Source organism: Equus quagga, chromosome 7, assembly GCF_021613505.1.
Source record: "Equus quagga isolate Etosha38 chromosome 7, UCLA_HA_Equagga_1.0, whole genome shotgun sequence".
Lineage (NCBI taxonomy): Eukaryota > Metazoa > Chordata > Mammalia > Perissodactyla > Equidae > Equus > Equus quagga.
The window spans coordinates 40,937,871-40,957,729 of record NC_060273.1 but is presented as its reverse complement, the minus strand read 5'-3'; the positions used below and the strand labels follow the sequence as shown (position 1 = coordinate 40,957,729).

Below are 19,859 nucleotides of genomic sequence, written 5' to 3'. Positions count from 1 at the left end.
AATCTAAGTTGAAATAAATGATGAAACCCATTTGCCATATGTGTTAACCAGATCAGAAGTACAGACAGTGCAAGTGAGATTCACCCCAACTCCTCCCTTTTCCTCCCATTCTGACACATGAGAAAACTGAATCCAACAGACATAAAGTAAGACCCCGACTCTGACCTTCCCTCTGGAGGTCCTGAACTGCTATCCTTCATTCAGAACACTGCCTTTCAATTATATTTTTAAATGAAGACATAACATAATCACTGTCTTTTACTTACCAAATTTCAAATTAAAAATCTCTTCCACTTGCTTCCGTAGCTTGGTAATTCTGACATTCCAATCTTCTTTGACTAGAATGCAAAAGTAAATCTAATTAACAATGTTCCTTACTGGTGCTCACACAAAATTAGATTGAATGCTCTTCTTTCAAGTGATGTTCTTTTTTTAAAAAAATTGAGATATAGTTGACATATAACACTGTATTAGTTTTAGGCATACAATCCAGTGATGCTCACAGTTAAATTTTGTTTAAAAACAAAAACCTTGGGGTCTTAAGGAAAAGAATTACTTCCTGGAGTTGTCAAATATCAGAAAAACTGCAGGGAGACAGAATTCAAATTTAAGTTCACGCTGTAAATGAAGAACTTGTTCACAAGAAAGAGTGGTTTTTAAACGGCCCCAGGGAGGCGGGACCAAGATTGCGGAGTGAGTAGTCTTCTTTGTCTCTCCCCCTTCAAATCTACAACTAATTGGACACTCACCGGTTCACAAAGGATATCCAGATAACATCTCAAGATGCCTGAGAGACCCGTGCTGCTATACATCGGAAGGCGGACGGACTTCCCCCAGGGAGGAGGTGGAGATAGGTGAAAACTCTCCGACCCCAGACCCCCGGACAGCCTAGTACCTGCAAGAGGCTCTCTTCCAGCAGACTCCCCCACAGCATCACCACGCACCAAGGGCGGGAGTGTGCACTCACCGGCAGAACGACGGTGGAAACAGGTGACAACAGCCCTACCTAAGACCCCGCGATTACACCTAAGCCCAGGGGGAAACTCCAGGGTCCTGCACCCGCCAGCAGGGAAAGCCTCTGCTCGCCATTAGCAGGGAGGCATCGCCCAACATTCAGAACACCGGGAAGCTCCCAGGGAGCAGATTCCCTGACAGGGCATCAGCCCGCCAGCTGCTGCCGGGCCCACGGACTCTGGCTGTGCACAGGAGGGTGAAAGAGGCACCCAGACTTCCCATGGACGTGCTTGGGGGGCTGGGTGGAGCTCCATGGCCTGGCTCTGCGGCACAGGGGGAAACTCCAGGCTCCCACACCGCCAGCAAGGAAAGCCTCTGCTCGTCATTACCAGAGAGGCCCTGCCCAGCATTCAGAACGCCAGGAAGCTCCCAAAGAGCAGAATTCCCTGCAAGGCAGCAGCCCGCCAGCCACCGCCGGGCCCACGGACTCTTGCTGTGTCCCAGACAGGGCAAGGGGCTCCCAGAGATTCCATGGGAGTGGTTTGGGGCTGGGTGGAGCTCCAGTGGAACGGCTATGTGGCCCAGGGGGGAACTCCAGGTTCCTACAGCAGCCTCAGCAAAAGCCTCTGCACGGCACTAGTGAAGAGGTCCCGACTGGCAATCACAAGGCTGTAAGGCCCTGGGACAAAAGTAGCACAGCTATGTGAACTAACCACAGGCTGCAGAAGATACCCGTAGCTCTGCTGGGACCTATAGTGGACAAGTGTGATCTTGTCGGCTATGACAGGAACAGAGCTGCGATTATAGGTGATCCTGCTCCTGGGTGCTGGGAAAGCCCATAACACTGCTCCAGACCCCAACGAGGGAGCGCGTCTAGGTGGTCTGCAACAGTAGGCACCAGCAGCCTGAGGACCCCTTGTGATAGCCCCCACAACTGACGAGGGACCCCACCGGACCACTGTGACTACGAGGAGGGGCCCAGGTCCAGTCAGTAACAGCTGACAGGGTTCCTGGTTGATGCAGTCTAAACAGCTGTTCCCCCCCACACCAGTTGCAACAAGTGGAAGCAGCAACTAAACTCTATCTCTATGTGGAGGCACACATCCACGCCATCAAGCAATATGAAAAAATACATTAAATCTCCAGAATAGAAGGAAAATGATAAGTACCCAGAAAACAACCCCAAAGAGAATGAAATCTATAACCTAAATGAGGATGATTTCAAAATAGCCATTATTAAAAAACTCATGAGTTAAAAGAGAATTCAGATAGACAACTCAATGAGTTCAGGAGCTATGTCACAAAAGAGCTTGATACTATAAAGAAGAACCAATCAGAAATACTGAGGATGAAGAACACAATGGAGGAGATTAAGAAAAATCTGGACTCTCTGAACAGTGGGTTGATAATATGGAGGACAGAATTAGCAATTTGGAGGATAGGAATATAGAAATGCTGCAGACAGAGGAGGAGAGAGAACTAAGACTAAAAAGAAATGAAAAAGTTCTCCGAGAATTATCCAACTCAATTAGGAGATGCAACATAAGAGTCATAGGTATACCAGAGGGAGAAGAGAAGGAGAAGGGGGCAGAAGGCCTGTTCAAAGAAATAATGGCTGAGAACTTTCCAAACCTGGGAAGAAAGATGGAACTTCATGTGACAGAAGCCAATAGATCTCCAAACTTTATCAATGTAAGAAAACCAACCCCAAGGCATATAGTAGTGAAGCTAGCAAAAGTCAACGACAAAGAGAAAATACTGCAGCCAGGCAGAAGAAAATAACCTACAAAGGAACCCCCATAAGGCTATCAGCACATTTCTCAGGAGAGACCTTAGAGGCTAGAAGAGATTGGAATGAAATATTCAGAACTCTGAAGGACAAAAACCTGCAGCCAAGAATACTCTACCCAGCGAAAACATCCTTCAAATACGATGGAGAAATAAAAACTTTCCCAGATAAAAGTTAAGGGAGTTCATTGCCACAAGACCTACTCTTCAAGAAATGCTCAGGAAGAACCTCATTCCTGAAAAATCAAAAAAAGGAAAGGGGCTACAAAATCCAGAACAAAGGAGATAAGCAGAAGGACAATAACATAAAGTAGCAGCTCTCCATCAGAACAGGTTAGCAAAAGTTAAATAAAACATTAAACGCCCCCAGGCCTCCTACCCCAGGTTCCACAAGAATGGCTTCACTTGCAACACATTCCTTGTCCCATCTAACAGACATGTGCCTACAGACCCACACAAAGCATGGCTGCACTAATCACAGCAGGAAACAAACGTCAAAGGGATTAGGGAGATGTCACTCAACACTATGCACATCCACAACCCAGTTCGTTTCCTTACCCCTTATTTTTAAGACAACCACCTCCTATCCAATGTAACAGGAAAGTAAACTAAAATAAATGACACGCAGGATGTACCTACTTGGACAGATATGGTCAGGACCTGTTTGGTGGAGACACTGGGGCCTGACTGGAGGTACGCAGGATAAGGAAAGGAGCGGGAGGGAGTAAGAGGACAGCAGAGCGAGTGCAGGAATCACAGGAAGTGTGCGATTCACTGTGTTTGCTGACATAGGTGGTGAGAAATGCCGGAGAAGTTCTGAAAATACTGCTCATGACTCGTGGCCTCAGAAAATCTTTTAACATTTCTTTTACTACAAAAGTACTTTAAAACTTTTACTTTAAAAGAAAACCTAGCATCTCAAGGGTTTAATATGGAAGCTCAACCATTCAACCACAGGAAGTCAGTCTGGTATAAATCAAATCTGCATTATTCCTATAAAGAGCTTCTGTCAACTTGCTGCTCTGCCTCTCCTCTGCCTCCCCTGCACTTGTTTCTCTGTCTTTGCTACTCCAATACAAGATCTCTGCTCCATTCCTCCCAAGAACCAAGGAACACCTCCCCACTTCTTCCCCTTCAAAGCTCAATGACCTGGCTAGCGCTACAACTTTCTCACATGTGACACACAGATCTTTTACACAATTAAGGGCAGTATACCCACAGTGTGTTTAAGCACACAACTGTTACCTATTCCCATGTCACAGCAAGAACCAAGTAGACGTCTCTGAGGGCAATGACTAACAAATTCTTTTGTCAAGTGGTCTATGACTTGAATTGGCCTAGCACAACACTGATGACTGGCTCTTTGGTAAATCGAGTAATGCTTTGTTGGAATGAAGAATGACAACCGTTGATTCTTTCCAAGGTCTCCTATGAATGATAGAAGACCAAATGTTGTTAACAATTGGGAGAATCCAGATTCTTTTGATATTAGGCCATTAAACTCTCTATGCTAGAAGACAGCAGATCAAGAATTGCAGAGACTATTACTCAGTCTTTGGACTAATTTCTATGGTGCTTGTATATTCTTTCAAAGATACACGTTTAACATTCTGTTTGCAACCACTATTAGAATTGTCCCTAATAAAAGCAGTGATCACATTAATCACAACCTTGAATTTGAGGTCTGTCTTGAGAAATGAAGACTCATACACAGACTTCCATTATATTCAGACTAATCCACCATATCAAAGCTCCATCTTGGGGAATATTTTTCTTTGCATGACTTCCCTCAGCAAAGTCTGTGTCACATCCAATCTTCAACTCATCACCAATACTTTGTCTCTTTGCCTATATCAAAAGCATGCTGAGGAGGCTGCTGTGATGATTTTGATGCTCAACCTAAGAGGCAAATAGTGATTATATCCTCTCCCCTGCAGGACTGCTGACACAGGATAATTCTGTTTCCCTAATACAGTATTTCTCAAACACTTTTAATGCCACGATAAACAGGAAAAATTACACAATCTATCTGGCGTACCAGCTGATCTTCAACAGCTGCCCCCGGGTTCCCTACGAGCTGGAGGATCAGTATTTTAGTAGACACAAAATATTTTAGTGCAGTATTTTAGTACCCTGTCTTGTAGACCAGTTCACCTTAGTATCTACCAGAACGATTAACTGCACGAATTGAGAAAAATCCATTGGTTCTTGGCAATAGAAGTCCCTAATGTTGTAGATTACAAGCTGTGATCACTTTTTCTGACATTACGCAATATTAGACAAAAAGATGGGAAAGAAATAAAGGCAGACACACAGCTCAAATAAAGAAGATAAAACCATTCACACATGTGCAAGTGAGACTTCATAGTCCTTTTCTATTGAATGGCTGTGATGTCAGCACAGATGCTGGAATTACAGTATTTGGTACTGGTCGTTTAAAAACAGGGTCCACGGGAATAAAAATTAAAGTCTACATCTGCATGGTCTGACACATTAGCAACACGTGGCAACTCAGCACTTCAAAGGTGGCTAGTTGAATTGAAACGTGCTCTAAGTATAAAATATGCCCCACAGTTTCAAAGCCCAGTGCATGGTTCTATATTCTATTTGTAAGTCTTCCTAGTTCTTCCATGTCAGCCACAGCCACGGCATGGTCACTGACAGATGGGTGGTATGGTTCCAAGAGCCGGAAGCAAACCCAGGCTGCCAAAGTGGTGAGAGCACCAAACTTTAAACACTAGGTCATCAGGCTGGCTCATCTAAGCTTTTTAAAAGAAGTCACAACCATCTTACCTGGTGTATTTGTTCTCGGTTGAGTAACTTCAGTAGTACTGTGAGTCAGAAGTTCTGGTCTGGAAAAACGGTTCATGTTAGTAATACAGCATTTAGGAACGCCATAAAGTCCTTCCCCACACAGCTGTGCACTGCCGATGATTTTCAATATGGTTCATTCTGCCATCATTTGCAGTGAAAAAAATCATTTTGGTGACTCTAGATTATTTTGAAAATAGCAATTTCCACAGATTCGATTGGGACCACCTGTATGTCCTCAAAGGCAATTAGCTCAAAACTGTGCAAAACAGTCGCCTTTCCCGCAACCAGTCCAACCTCCTGTTTCTAACCCTCAGATGAAGCACACCACGCAACAGCTAGAAATGTCTAGCTATGTCATCCTACAGTTTCCTCTCCCCTAAACAATTAGTCCCAACGAACATACACAGATAAACGCACACTCCCAATCAGTGAGCAAGTACCACAGAGGCTATCCTACCACAGCCTTCCTATTCAAGAGAGGCCTTTTGTTGCCACTCCCTGCCCCCAAATCTCCCTTCTGCTATCCCTCAAACTCAAGCCAGAATAACCCTTTTGAAATATAAATCAAAATTATTTTAAGAGGAACAGGCTTTCAAACCTTTTAATCACTCCACTGAACGCCCTCCTCCACTTGGCCCTCTCAGGCTGTCCTAACATGCCAAGCCCACAGCTCCACACAGAATGGTGTGGGTATGTGAACGTTCAAGTACGTCTGACACCTCCCTGCCCCTACTTATCTATCTGCTTTCTTTGGGACATCTTCCCTCCATTCCCTATGCACAACTGACCCATCCACATGCCACCCTCGTCTTCTTCCCCAAAGTGCTCAGGAACACTTCATTGCAGTTATCTCTGTAATAAGCCTACCAAGGACAAACAGGGTTCCTGTTGGACCCATTTTCTACATCTGGTGCCTGGTATTGAATAAACATTTACTCAGTAAGTGGATCTAAATGTAATACTTTAATTTTAAGTCAGTCCAACTGAGAGGGGAACAAAAGGCCCATGTTCATGAAATTAACCTCTTCTTAAGGACAACATTAAATGTTTCTGCGGATTATAATCTTACCTTTTAATAACAAATTTAATTCGATTGCCCACTTGAATGATTTTTTCCAGTCTTGGGATTCCATACCACGAGGGACTTCTAAAAGGAATGTTTTCTGGCAGTCCTTCCACATAGAGATCATTAGGATGTGCCTCAAATTTCTGGTAAGGTACTGCCTTGGCTTCAGTGCTCCCCAAGGCTTCAGCTTTACAAAAGAAAAGCAATGCCGGAGACTAAGTCTCTGTTGAAATCATATTTTAGTACAATCCAAAGCAAGGTACCTGTCAACTTTTTAGAGAGAAAGTATACTCTGGAAACACGCGCGAACTACTGAAACAGACTAAATACAGCAAATACAAGTATAAACCGTCCACCGTCAAGAGGTAACTTTTAGTGGATTTAAGTTTCCTGATTTTAAAACCATCTCAATCTCTAATATCTTATAAAAAATCTTTCAATCTTTGGAAAGAAATAAAGGATAAGAAAATCATGACTGACAATAATAAAGATCACAACTTAAAACACTACTTTTTCAAGTATTTGGAGGCAGATTCTTGGTACTTAATGTTTTATGAGTATACTAATCCTCTTCTATTGGATCCTGCACACTGAATTATATCAAGCTATACTTTTATTTCTACCACAAGCACGAGATTAACGGTCTTTACCCCTTGAACCTCATGAGTGTACCATTTTTAAAGAAATAACTTTCTGCAAAGAATTCGTGGAATGGGAAATTAAAATAGTAAGCAGAGACTGGTTTCGATTAAAAGATACACATCAACCAAAGTTAACGCATGAACCTTGCTTAGATCCAGACTCAAAGCAAAAACTTGAGGATACTTTTCAGATGAATGAAGAAACTCAATGAAGGACTGGATAACAACAGATACAAAGAACTAGTTAATTTTGGCAGGTGTGAAAATGACATTGTGGTTGTGTAAACAAATGTTAATACTGTCCATGGATGCACACTGAACAAGTAAAAAGACACAATGTCTGTGATTTGCTTTGTAATATTCCTATAAATGGAAAAAAGAGGAAATGAAGAAAAGGTGAAAAATCTTAATGATCAATCAATTTGAAAAATGGGTACATGGGAATGCATTGTACTATCTGTCTACTTTTGAATAGGTATAGAATTGAAATTTCAAAATGTAAAAATGAAATTACTAATCCCTGCTCTGAAACCACATCCAAACAGAGCTCTAGGAAGATTCAAATAATTTAAACATCATCAGCATTTTATAGGTTTCCCTTCCATTATGTATGTTACATTTAAATATTTTTACAATCTGATGGTTTAAAAGAGTAGCTCCTTGAAGAATTAATTTGTATTTCCTTCTTCGACTGACTTTCCCCATAAATTTAAAGGGCTTATATCTTCGTTTCTTTCTTCGTTTCATTAGCACCAAATCTGAAGGGCCCAACTATAAAATCTTTTTGATATAAGTAAAGAATGTGCATTTGAAAAACTACATACAATGTAATAAAGATTGCAGCATTATTTATGTTATAAAAGAAACATTCCCTTATAAAATATGGTAAAGACTACTTACACCTGGGAGTAATACTAAGCATAACTATTCTATTAGATAGAGCAATGAAGAATATAATCATAAATCTAACAAACTTCCTATAAAATGAAAAAAACCAATTGTTGGAACTGAGAGAGAGGAGCAGAAGTTATAAAAAAAGGGGAAAGGCCAACTGCATTAGTTGTTCATAAAGAAAGCAGCAATTCTGCTGACTTCTCACTCTCCAAAGTAGCTACATTCCTAGACCCACTTAAGGCCATGAACACTAAGAAGAAGAACCAGCCTTTTATAATGTAAAAATACACAAACTTTCACCTATTTTCTTAGCTCTGATACAATGCCAAAATATCTTCCACTGATCACTTTTTCTTTATGTGATACACTACTACATCAATAGCCTCTTCCTTCCATGAAGCAAAAGTCAGCTTGCTGGGCAACCATCAGTGATGCTAACAGACTGGCTGTTTCTTTTACCAGGCTCAATTTCCCAAACTAAACATGAAGGCAAAGTTTAAGCCTATTCATGCAGATAGTCATTATCACATGTCACCTACTCATGAATTATGACGACACAATGGTGACATCTCTAACGATAAACAATATTCATCATCTGATTTGTTTTACTAAATGTCTTAGAAATATAATGATTTTTCAAGTGGTGAAGATTCTTTAGTTCATTGCTCATTAACTGATTTCTGACCAGATGTAAGAGGACAAAATTATCACTAAGATCCTATATATTCAGGTTGGATGGTCAAGGAGACTGATGAGGAGGAAAAACTTAAAATTCTGACTTTTTCTAGATGCATTAAATTTTCAGGGAGTTAGGGGGCCAGCCCAGTGGCACAGCAGTTAAGTGAGCACATTCCGCTTCTCGGTGGCCCGGGGTTTGCTGGTTTGGATCCCGGGTGTGGACATGGCACCGCTTGGCAAGCCATGCTGTGGTAGGCGTCCCACATATAAAGTAGAGGAAGATGGGCATGGATGTTAGCTCAGGGCCAGTCTTCCCCAGCAAAAAGAGGAGGACTGTTGGCAGCAGATATTAGCTCAGGCCAATCTTCCTCAAAAAAAAATAAATAAGTAAAAAACAAAAAAATAATTAAAAAAAATTTTTCAGGGAGTTAAAGAGTATAAGTAAAAAATAAGTACATGGATTCTGCAAACAACACACAATTAGTGACCTAAGTTTGCAGTTGCCACTTGAGGTGCACCTAAAAGCTGGTTTATTGGGTCTTTAAGACCCAGTGCCATGCAACCCTCTTGGAAACTATAGGGTGAAGAAGAATCCTCACCCAGTAGACTTGGCTTTTTTGTGGTAAAACTCTAATGGTTTCTTTCACAAAATTATGAGAATCCCTGTGGTACTCAGGATTCTCTGTTCCAGCCACACACACTGCTCTCCACTGCAGCCTTCCTTGCCCATGACAGCTCTGTGGCACTTCTGTACTTGCTTTGGTCTTCTCAGTGTCATAATTCAAAGAGGCCCAACGTGCACTATGTGACTGAAAGGCTCAGTGATTTCTGACCCTGGTCCACTCAGTGAGTATTTGTTGAGCATCTGCCCAAGCAGAAGCACAGTTATGGCAGCAGACAAGACAGACAAGATCTGGGCCGTCAGATCCACGGTGTAGTAGCAGGAGGAAAAAGACAAGCATTAGTGCTTTGAGGAAAACAAAAGGAAGATGAGCTACAGCATGCTCGGCGGTTTATGTCTGATGGGTGCTTGGTGGAAAGAAAGATCTCCAGTGCAGCCACATTTAAGTTGAGACGTAAATAAAAAGGAGAGGCACAAAAAGATCTGAGCTAGGAGCATTCCAGAGACAAGCACACTAACAGTGCAGCAGTCCCAGGAGGGGAGGACCCTAGAAAAGTAAAGGACAAGCAGATGCTCACCGCAGCTGCTACAAAGTGAGCCAGTGGGATAGGGAGGGAGGTGATACCAGAAGAAAGGCAGGGTGCCGGGATCAGGGACTATGGAGCTTATTCCAGCTGCAAAGAAAAGCCATAGAGTACAGAAGAGGGAAGTGACACGCTCAGTTTTATGTTTTTAACGAGATTAAAAACATTAAAGTTTTTAGATTTACATCTGGCCGCTTTGTGGCACTGGCTCTGAATACAGGGACAGACAGCAGTGAGGAAGAAAAGGGGATGGGTTTGGGCTATGTCTTCAATGCAGAGATGGCAGGAAGCCTTGTGACAACACAGAAATCAACAGTACCTCCCAGAGCCTTTGCTTGGAAGCCTGGGCAGAGTGTGGTGCCACTGGGCAGACTGGGAGAGGAAGGCATTTGCGGGGGGAAATCACGAGCTCTACTTAGGACATGTGAAGTCAGAAGACGGACAGAGCTAACAAATAGGTGGGTGATTATAAAGGTCTGGTGCTAAGGGGAGTTCTCAGGGTTAAAAACTTACATTTGAACATCATCAGGGTAAAGACAATAAATTATTTTTAAGATATGGGATGGAGTGGGATTACCTGTGGAAAAAGAATAGCAAGAAAAGAGAAGGAAGGTTTGGGACTGAGCTGTGGAGCAGCACTCCTAAACTTGAAGACTGAACTCAAGGGAGGTGCCATCAAGAGAATGAAAAGGACAGCCAGAAGACAGTGAGAAGCCCAGGAAGGAACCACAAGTCGGTAAGATTCGAAACTTTCCATAAAAATAGTTTAAGATAGTTTAAAAACCAAGAAGAAAAATAAGAAGACAACTATGTTGAATGCTGCTGAGAAGTAGGATAAAGCAAGGGAAAGAATGACTTTTGGTGACAAAAGCTGTTGCAATGGTAAACCACACCTAAGCATCCTAAGGCACAGCAAGCACAGCACACAAGCCCAGCAGAACAGTGAGGGCCATGTCACATTCTCTGATAACCAGCAGTGTACTGCTGAGCACTGTGGTGACAGCCTGTGACTGAAGGTCTCCTTTCTTCCCAAGAGGCACACAAAATATTGTCCAAGGATCCGAAGACAAAAGCATTCCAAAACTGTGAAATGCCCTAAGCTAAGCTATACTGTATTAAAAAATTACTCAAGAGCATATGGGGGTTCATGTCACTATTCTCTCCCTTTCTGCACAGGTTAAAAACCTTTCATAATAAATATATATTTAAAAACAATAAAAGAAAGCTGGAGGTGAGTCATATCCATCATATTTACTTTCTTAAAGCAAAATTGGGAAAAATTATGTAATACGCTTTAGTTAAAGGAAAATTTAGACTTACCAAATTTTTTGCAGAAAAGTTGATCTACCATCTTTCGTAACTTAGTGATTCTGGCATACCACTCTTCCTTTACTGAAAGAGCAACAAATACACACATTTCCTCAACTTTATGGCAATCATAATTTAGGTTATTAAATATTATGATTATAAAATAGGCAGCATTGTTTTCCTGTTCTCTCTGACTAAAGTTACTTCTAAGATTTCAGAATGTGTTTATTAGAATAATGCTAACGCTGGGGCCGGCCTGGTAGCGCAGCGGTTAAGTTTGCACACTCAGGATCCCAGGTGGGGACATGGCACCGCTTGGCAAAAGTCATGCTGTGGTAGGCGTCCCACGTGTAAAGCAGAGGAAGATGGGCACGGACGTTAGCTCAGGGCCAGTCTTCCTCAGCAAAAAGAGGAGGATTGGTAGTAGTTAGCTCAGGGCTAATCTTCCTCAAAAAAAAAACCCCCAAGAACAAAAAAACAAAAAAATCCAATGCTAACACTGAACAAATAAAAAGAGTAAGAACAAATGAAACAATGATAAAATGGAAATTTATAATTTAAGAGTAATTTTACGCAGGTACTCTATAAAGTATCATACTAAAGCTAGGAAATAGCAGAATTCAGTTTACTCAAGAATTTAGAATATGATAATGCTGGCAATCCTTCCATGATACCAACTTTAAGTGACGTGACTTCCATTTTGTATCCCCTCTCCATCCCACTCCACTCCACCCCAAAGCAAAAGCAAGAGAACAAATTCAGTTGTTTCCTACAAAACACATCTAACAAACAGTGATCCCCATGGCGAGATATACACTCTAAGAAGTAAATCTTTTTATGTCCTGAGTATAATGATGAATAATTATTCAACCTATCAATGTGGACTTGAATAATGAACTGTTCAATCCACTATGCCAGATAAATTTCGCATCTCAAAAGTAGAACAGACATGGTTCTTTTAGTGTACCCAGAAATCTGACATTTATACTTATTTATAATGAGTTACTAAGAAAAAAAATGACTTGATTCTTCTAGAGAATATTGGTCAGTGGTTTCACATTGTGTACTTCTTGCACATAATGTTCTGACTTGAGACACACAATCTGACGCCGAGCTGGAGACCCACCTCCTGAAGCTGGTTTATCAAGCTGTAAATCTTCACGTGTTGAATTCAGAAGTTCATGTCTGCAAGGAGAGAAAAAGCACTACGTGTTTACCACGTGATATTCAGCAGAAGCAAAACTACAAGTACTTATTTAATATTCAGTCATCAAGGCCAATTTTAAAAAGAAAAGACAATCTGGACTCTTGAGCACAATTAAATCCTAATTTCTTGAGATTTCCAGAGTATTAAAACCAAATGGTAATTGCAAATTGTTTCATAAGGTGATTCATGGAGCATGTGTCCTCACAGAAAAAGAGTTAACTGCGCAACCTAAAGGTATTTCTAACAGGGTAACACCACAGGAAGCAAACCATGAGTTTTAAATGAGACCCTTTCAGTTTACATTACATTCAAGACTACCTTACTTCAACCCATCCGTAAATCGGCTATGAAAATCCTGAATATACCTCAATACTAACATTTGCAGGACATACACCTTTTATCTTTCATAATACACAAACAGCCCATAAAACATAATTTATAGATCACAGAATTTTCACAATCCATCTCACATGTCCCACATCACTCCATGTTGTTGTAATGGCCTAAAGATATGGGGAGAGGAGGAGCCATATGACAGAAATGTTGGAAGCCAATATAGGATTAAGTCAAGGGTATACATAATATTTGAACAATATTAGTGAGCTGTGAAATAAAACGTTTGCTAAACTCTATAGAATTGCCCTTCTAAATAGACAAAATAGTTTATGTTTAGCAAGACTGATCACATTAGTCTCTGGGGAAAGGCTTTTAAAAGTCCCTTCCAAACGTGGAAGATGGCTTCTCATAAATGAATATATTGAAAGTCTTGAAATAGAATGTGCACAGCATAAAGTAACTCATGACAAGCTTGCATAAACATTTAAACATCCAAAGATTTGATATGCTTTATATGAACACATCCTGCAAAATTCTTCATCTATTTTCTTTATATATTTTATTAAAAATTACATTTAAAAACCCCTAACCAATTAAAAAGCAAGAAATGTAATAAAATGACAATACAAGAGAGTTCTCAAAACACTAACCTTATTAATCTATCAATGTGTGAGGGGAGGGGTATGCTTGTTTATGGTTCTTGGCTAGTGTCAGAGTCCTAAGAACAAGCCCATTTTGTTTACCGTTCAATTTGGTGAGAGACTACTAAATATTTAAACTACAATTTATTTGAAAGAAAAATAGCTGCTAGGAACAAGTTCCCCTCTGTGGAAGATAGCTCACCTCTTACTCTTGAGGTATCTCTTGCGTTCTTTTCATCCTTAGTTACATCTCAAAACCTCTTCTCATTCCCTTATTTAACACCAACACAGAGCAGGTTTGCCTGGTTGTAATCTTTGACGAGGTGGCTGTTAATGTCCCCATTTTCTCAACAGCACCAGAATGTTAGCAGAGTAATGAAGTCGAACACTTTTGCAAATGATATGCCTACTATTCTAATACTGTTATTCACGTTACTGTTTATAGCTCAAAGATATATGAGAAAACTGTTAAAAAACTGGTTATAATGTGCACATGACTCAAATAAACTCATTTACAATCAAAGGACTTAAAAGGAAACCCATTTATTTCAGAAGAAGTGAGCTGGTCTCAACTCCATGGGGGCCAAGTACTGCTTGGTCTAAACCTTACATCATGGTGCTATCTTTCCTATGCCTGCGCCCAGGTGAGGATAAGCAATTAATCGAATTCTAACCAGAGACAAGGCGGGCCATACTGCAGGGTTTCCTTGCTCTCAGAGAAATGGGTAGCTACCCTCTCCTCTGCAGATGTGTGTGGCTGTGAGGCCTGGAACTACTGCATCCAGCTCACGAGTAGTCTAAGGAAACTACCAGTGCAATGAAGGAAAAATCTGGAATAGCGCAGAAGCAGAGACCCAAGTACCACCGTTTTAATCATGCCCTCTGACCTCCTTACTAGGTGAGATAAGAACCTTCCTGTATTAGTCCAATGTGAATCCGGGTTTTGTTACTGCTGGAGACATCCCAGCTACTACCCCGACCCTTTCCATGTCGGGAAACCTCCTTTTGCTTTCAGACATGTTTGGCACATTTGGCTAGCAACAGAATTCGAGATTTAAACCATTTTCACTTAGAACTTGGAAAGAACTGCTAAAGAGTGTTACAACATCCATGACTGCTCAAAGCAAGTTTATCATCAGTATGATTTTTGTTCTTTGTGGATGACCAGGACTTATAGTCTCTGAAACTTCATAATTTTCTCCCTTATCTGTAGAGCACTGAAACTTCATGAAGTGTGATTAGGTATATATCTTTGTTTTCCTCGCATTTATCCTGCACTACACTTTTTCAGGTTTGGAAGATAACTGTTACTCATTTTTGCTACTTTCCTTCTCTTTTCACTTTAAGTCAAACTCCACCAGGTTAGGACTCAATATCCCTTATCATGTATCTCATATGTACAATCTTCTTTACACATCACAAGATTAACAATCTTCTAGCCCTTCCATTGAAAATTTTAGTTTACCATTGTATTTTTTATAATTTCCTAGACAACTATTCTCCAACTGTTCCCTTTACAAATACATCTAGTACTTGTTTCATGGGTGCAACAGAAATTTCCAAAGATCTACAATTGCTGAGATCTGTTGATACATGCCTTATTTTTTAAACCTTTTAATATAATCTTAGTTAGTAGGAAATATGAAAATATGATGTTGGTGCCATTTTAAAATGGAAACACTTACAATTCCAATATGAATTGCTGCATTTAAGTTTTTGTTTTAGCTTTTCTGAGGAAGACTAGCCCTGAGCTAACATCTGCCAATCCTTCTCTTTTTGCTGAGAAGACTGGCCCTGAGCTAACATCTGTGCCCATCTTCCTCTACTTTATATGTGGGACGCCTGCCACAGCATGGCTTGCCAAGCGGTGCCATGTCACGCCCGGGATTCAAAGCGGTGAACCCTGGGCTGCCGAAGTAGAACATGCGCACTTGACCGGTGCACCGCTGGGCCAGCCCCTGCACTTAGTTTTTTCAAAAGCTCCATGCTATGTCTTTTATGTCAATGCTAGGAAATTTATGGCATTCAGCTATCTTGGCTTTTTTTTTTTTTAATTTTTTATTGAGTTAATGATAGGCTCCAATCTTGTGAAATTTCAGTTGTACGTTATTGTTTGTCAGTCATGTTATAGGTGCACCCCTTCACTCTTTGTGCCCACCCCCCACCCCACACCTTTCCCCTGGTAGCCAGGAATCTGTTCTCTTTGTCCACATGTTTAAATTCCTCATATGAGTGGAGTCATACAGAGATAGTCCTTCTCTATGTGGCTTATTTCAGTTAACATAATTCCCTCAAGGTCCATCCATGTTGTTGCAAATGGGACGATTTTGTTGTTTTTTATGGCTGAGTAGTATTCTATTGTATATATATATAACACATTGTCTTTATCCAATCACCTGTTGATGGGCACTTAGGTTGCTTCCACGTCTCGGCTATTGTAAATAATGCTGCAGTGAACACATGGGTACATGGGACTTTTGGAGTTGCTGACTTCAAGCTCTTTGGATAGATATGCAGTACTGGGATAGCTGGATCATATGGCAGTTCTATTTTTAATTTTTTGAGGAATCGCCATACTGTTTTCCATAGTGGCTGAACCAGTTTGCATTCCCACCAGGTGTATAAGGGTTCCTTTTTCTCCACAACCTTTCCAACATTTGTTACTATTTGTTTTAGTTATTTTTGTCATTCTAATGGGTGTAAGGCGATATCTTCCTGTAGTTTTGATTTGCATTTCCCTGAGGCACAACGATGATGAGCATCTTCTCATATGCCTATTGGCCATCTGTACATCTTCTTTGGAGAAATGTCTGTTCATGTCCCCTGCACATTTTTTGATCGGGTTGTCTGATTTTTTGTTGTTGAGTTGTGTGAGTTCTTTATATAACATGGATATTAAGCCTCTGTCAGATGTAAGACTTGCAAATATTTTTTCCCAGTTAGTGGGTTGTTTTTTTGTTTCAATCCTGTTTTCCTTTGCCTTGAGGAAGCTCTTCAGTCTGATGTAGTCCCATTTGTTTATTCTTTCTATTGTTTCCCTTGTCTGAGAAGACATGGTGTCCAAAAAGATCCTTCTAATACTGACGTCAAAAAGTGTACCGCCTACATTTTCTTCTAGAAGCCTTATGGTTTCATGTCTCAGCTTTAGGTCTTTGATCCATTTTGAGTTTATTTTCGTGAATGGTGAGAAAGAATGGTCAATTTTCATTCTTTTACATGTGCCTTTCCCAGTTTTCCCAGCACCATTTGTTGAAAAGACTTTCTTTTCTCCATTGTACGCCCTCAGCTCCTTTGTCAAAGATTAGCTGTCCAGAGATGTGTGGTTTTATTTCTGGGCTTTCAATTCTGTTCCATTGATCTGTGCACCTGTTTTTGTACCAGTACGATGCTGTTTTGATTACTGTAGCTTTGTAGTACGTTTTGAAGTCAGGGATTGTGATGCCTCCAGCTGTGTTCCTTTTTCTCAGGATTGCTTTAGCAATTCGGGGTCTTTTGTTGCCCCATATGAATTTTAGGATTCTTTGTTCTATTTCTGTAAAGATGGTCATTGGGATTCTGATTGGGATGGCGTTGAATCTGCAGATTGCTTTAGGTAGAATGGACATTTTAATTATGTTTATTCTTCCAATCCATGTACATGCAATGTCTTTCCATCTGTTTATGTTGTCATCCATTTCTTTCAGAAAAGCACTGCAATTTTCCTTGTATAGGTCTTTCACTTCCTTAGTTAAATTCACCCCGAGGTATTTTATTCTTTTTGTTGCGATTGTGAATGGTATTGTGTTCCTGAGTTCTTTTTCTGTTAGTTTGTTATTACAGTATAGAAATGCTACTGATTTATGTAAATTGATTTTATACCCTTCAACTTTGCTGTAGTTGTTGATTACTTCTAAAAGTTTTCCAGTGGATTCTTTGGGGTTTTGCATATATAAGATCATGTCGTGTGCAAACAGCAAGAGTTTCACTTCTTCTCTCCCTATTTGGATTCCTTTTATTCCTTTTTCGTGCCTGATTGCTCTGGCCACAACCTCCAATACTATGTTAAATAAGAGTGGTGACAGACGGCATCCTTGTCTTGCTCCTGTTTTCAGGGGGATTGGCGCTCAGTTTTTGCCCCTTGAGTATGATGTTGGCTGTGGGTTTGTCACATATGGCCTTTATTATGTTGAGGTAGTTCCCTTCCATCCCCATTTTATTCACTTTTTATCATAAATGGCTGTTGGATCTTGTCAAATGCTTTCTCTGCATCTGTGCAGATGATCATGTGGTTTTTATTTCTCAGTTTGTTGATGTGGTGTATCACATTGATTGATTTGCGGATGTTGAACAATCCCTGTGTCCCTGGTACAAATCCCACTTGATCATGATGTATGATCCTTTTGATGAATTGCTGAATTTGGGTTGCCAAAATTTTGTTGGGAATTTTGGCATCTATGTTCATCAGTGATATTGGCCTGTAGTTTTCCTTTTTCATGCTGTCCTTCTCAGGCTTTGGTATCAGCGTGATGTTGGCCTCACAGAATGTGTTAGGAAGTGTTTCACCCTCCCTAATTTTTTGGAATAGCTTAAAAAGGATAGGTATTAAATCCTCTCTGAAAGTTTGTTAGAATTCCCCAGGAAAGCCATCTGGTCCTGGGGCTTTATTCTTTGGAATGATTTTGATTGCTGTTTCAATCTCTTTCCTTGTGATCGGTCTGTTCAAATTGTCTGCTTCTTCGTCCCTAAGCTTTGGGAGATTGTAGAAGTCCAAGAATTTATCCATTTCCTCTAGGTTATCCCTTTCGCTGGCAGATAGCTTTTCGTAGTATTCTCTTATAATCCGTTGTATTTCTGAGGCGTCTACTGTTATTTCTCCTCTTTCATTTCTGATTTTGTTTATTTGAGCTTTCTCTCTTTTTTTCTTTGTAAGTCTGGCTAGGGGTTTGTCAATTTTATTTATCTTCTCAAAGAACCAGCTCTTTGTTTCATTGATCCTTTCTACTGCCTTTTTTGTTTCGGTCGCATTTATTTCTGCTCTGATTTTTATTATTTCTCTCCTTCTGCTGACTTTGGGCTTTGTTTGTTCTTCTTTCTCTAATTCAGTTAGGTGTAGTTTAAGATTGCTTATCTGGGATTTTTCTTGTTTGTTAAGACGTGCCTGTATTGCGATGAATTTTCCTCTTGATACAGCTTCTGCTGTATCCCATATGTGTTGGTATGGCATGTTATCATTTTCATCTGTCTCTGGTATTTTTTGATTTCTTCTTTAATTTCTTCAGTGATCCATTGCTTGTTCAATAGCATATTCTTTAGTCTCCACATCCTTGTCCCTTTCTCAGCTTTTTTCTTGTAATTAATTTCTAGCTTTATGAGCATTATGATCAGAGAAGATGCTTGTTATTGCTTCAATTTTTTTTAAATTTGTAGAGGCTCACCTTGTTTCCCAACATATGCTCTATCCTTGAGAATGTTCCATGCGTGCTTGAGAAGAACAGTTATTCTGCTGTTTTTGGATGGAGTGTTCTATATATGTCTATTAAGTGCAACAGTGTTAGCTTTCCATTTAGCTCCACTATTTCTTTGTTGATTTTGTGTCTGGATGATCTGTCCATTGATGTGAGTGGGGTGTTGAGGTCCCCTACTATTATTGTGTTATTTTTGATATCTTCTTTTAGGTTTGTTAATAGTTGCTTTATGAACTTTGGTGCTCCCATGTTGGGTGCATAGATATTTATAAGAGTTATTTCTTCTTGGTGAAGTGTCCCTTTGATCATTATATATTGGCCCTCTGTGTCTCTCTTTACCTGTCTTATCTTGAAGTCTGTTTTGTCTGATATAAGTATTGTGAACACCTGCTTTCTTTTGTTTGCTATTAGCTTGGAGTATTGTCTTCCACCCCTTCACTCTGAGCCTGTGTTTGTCCTTGGAGCTGAGGTGTGCATCCTGGAGGCAACAAATTGTTGGATCTCCTTCTTTAATCCATTTTGCCTCTCTGTGTCTTTTTATTGGAGAGTTCAATCCGTTTACATTGAGGGTGAATATTGATGCATGAGGTCTTAATGCTGTCATTCTGTTGCTCGTTTTCCGGTTTTCCTGTGTGTCCTTTGTTTCTTGTCCTGTGTGTTTTAGCCTACCCATTGACTTCCACAATTTCTTATGCTGGGTTTCTTAGATTTTCCTTATTTATGTTTTTGTCTCTGTTCTGTTTTTTAGTTTAGTGGCTACCCTGAAGTTTGTATTCAGAATCTCGTGTATAACATAGTCCCTTTTCTGGTGGTCTCTTACTTACTTAGCCTAGACTGTTTCAGTCCCTTTCCTCCTCCCTTCCTAAATCATTATTTTCATCT

General features: G+C 40.3%; 1 protein-coding gene across 6 annotated transcripts in view; it reads right to left on the bottom strand.

The window, feature by feature from the left end:
• The window catches only part of GTF2I (general transcription factor IIi), a 114,359-nt gene that overhangs the window by 22,453 nt on the left and 72,047 nt on the right, over positions 1–19,859 (bottom strand). For all 6 annotated transcript variants that reach the window (XM_046665488.1, XM_046665491.1, XM_046665489.1 and 3 more), the window contains 5 exons: positions 12,476–12,534; positions 11,362–11,433; positions 6,626–6,809; positions 5,536–5,594; positions 267–338 (listed from right to left, as the gene is read on the bottom strand). In XM_046665488.1, the coding sequence (XP_046521444.1) occupies positions 267–338; positions 5,536–5,594; positions 6,626–6,809; positions 11,362–11,433; positions 12,476–12,534 (446 nt within the window). The remainder of the gene's footprint in view (positions 1–266; positions 339–5,535; positions 5,595–6,625; positions 6,810–11,361; positions 11,434–12,475; positions 12,535–19,859) is intronic.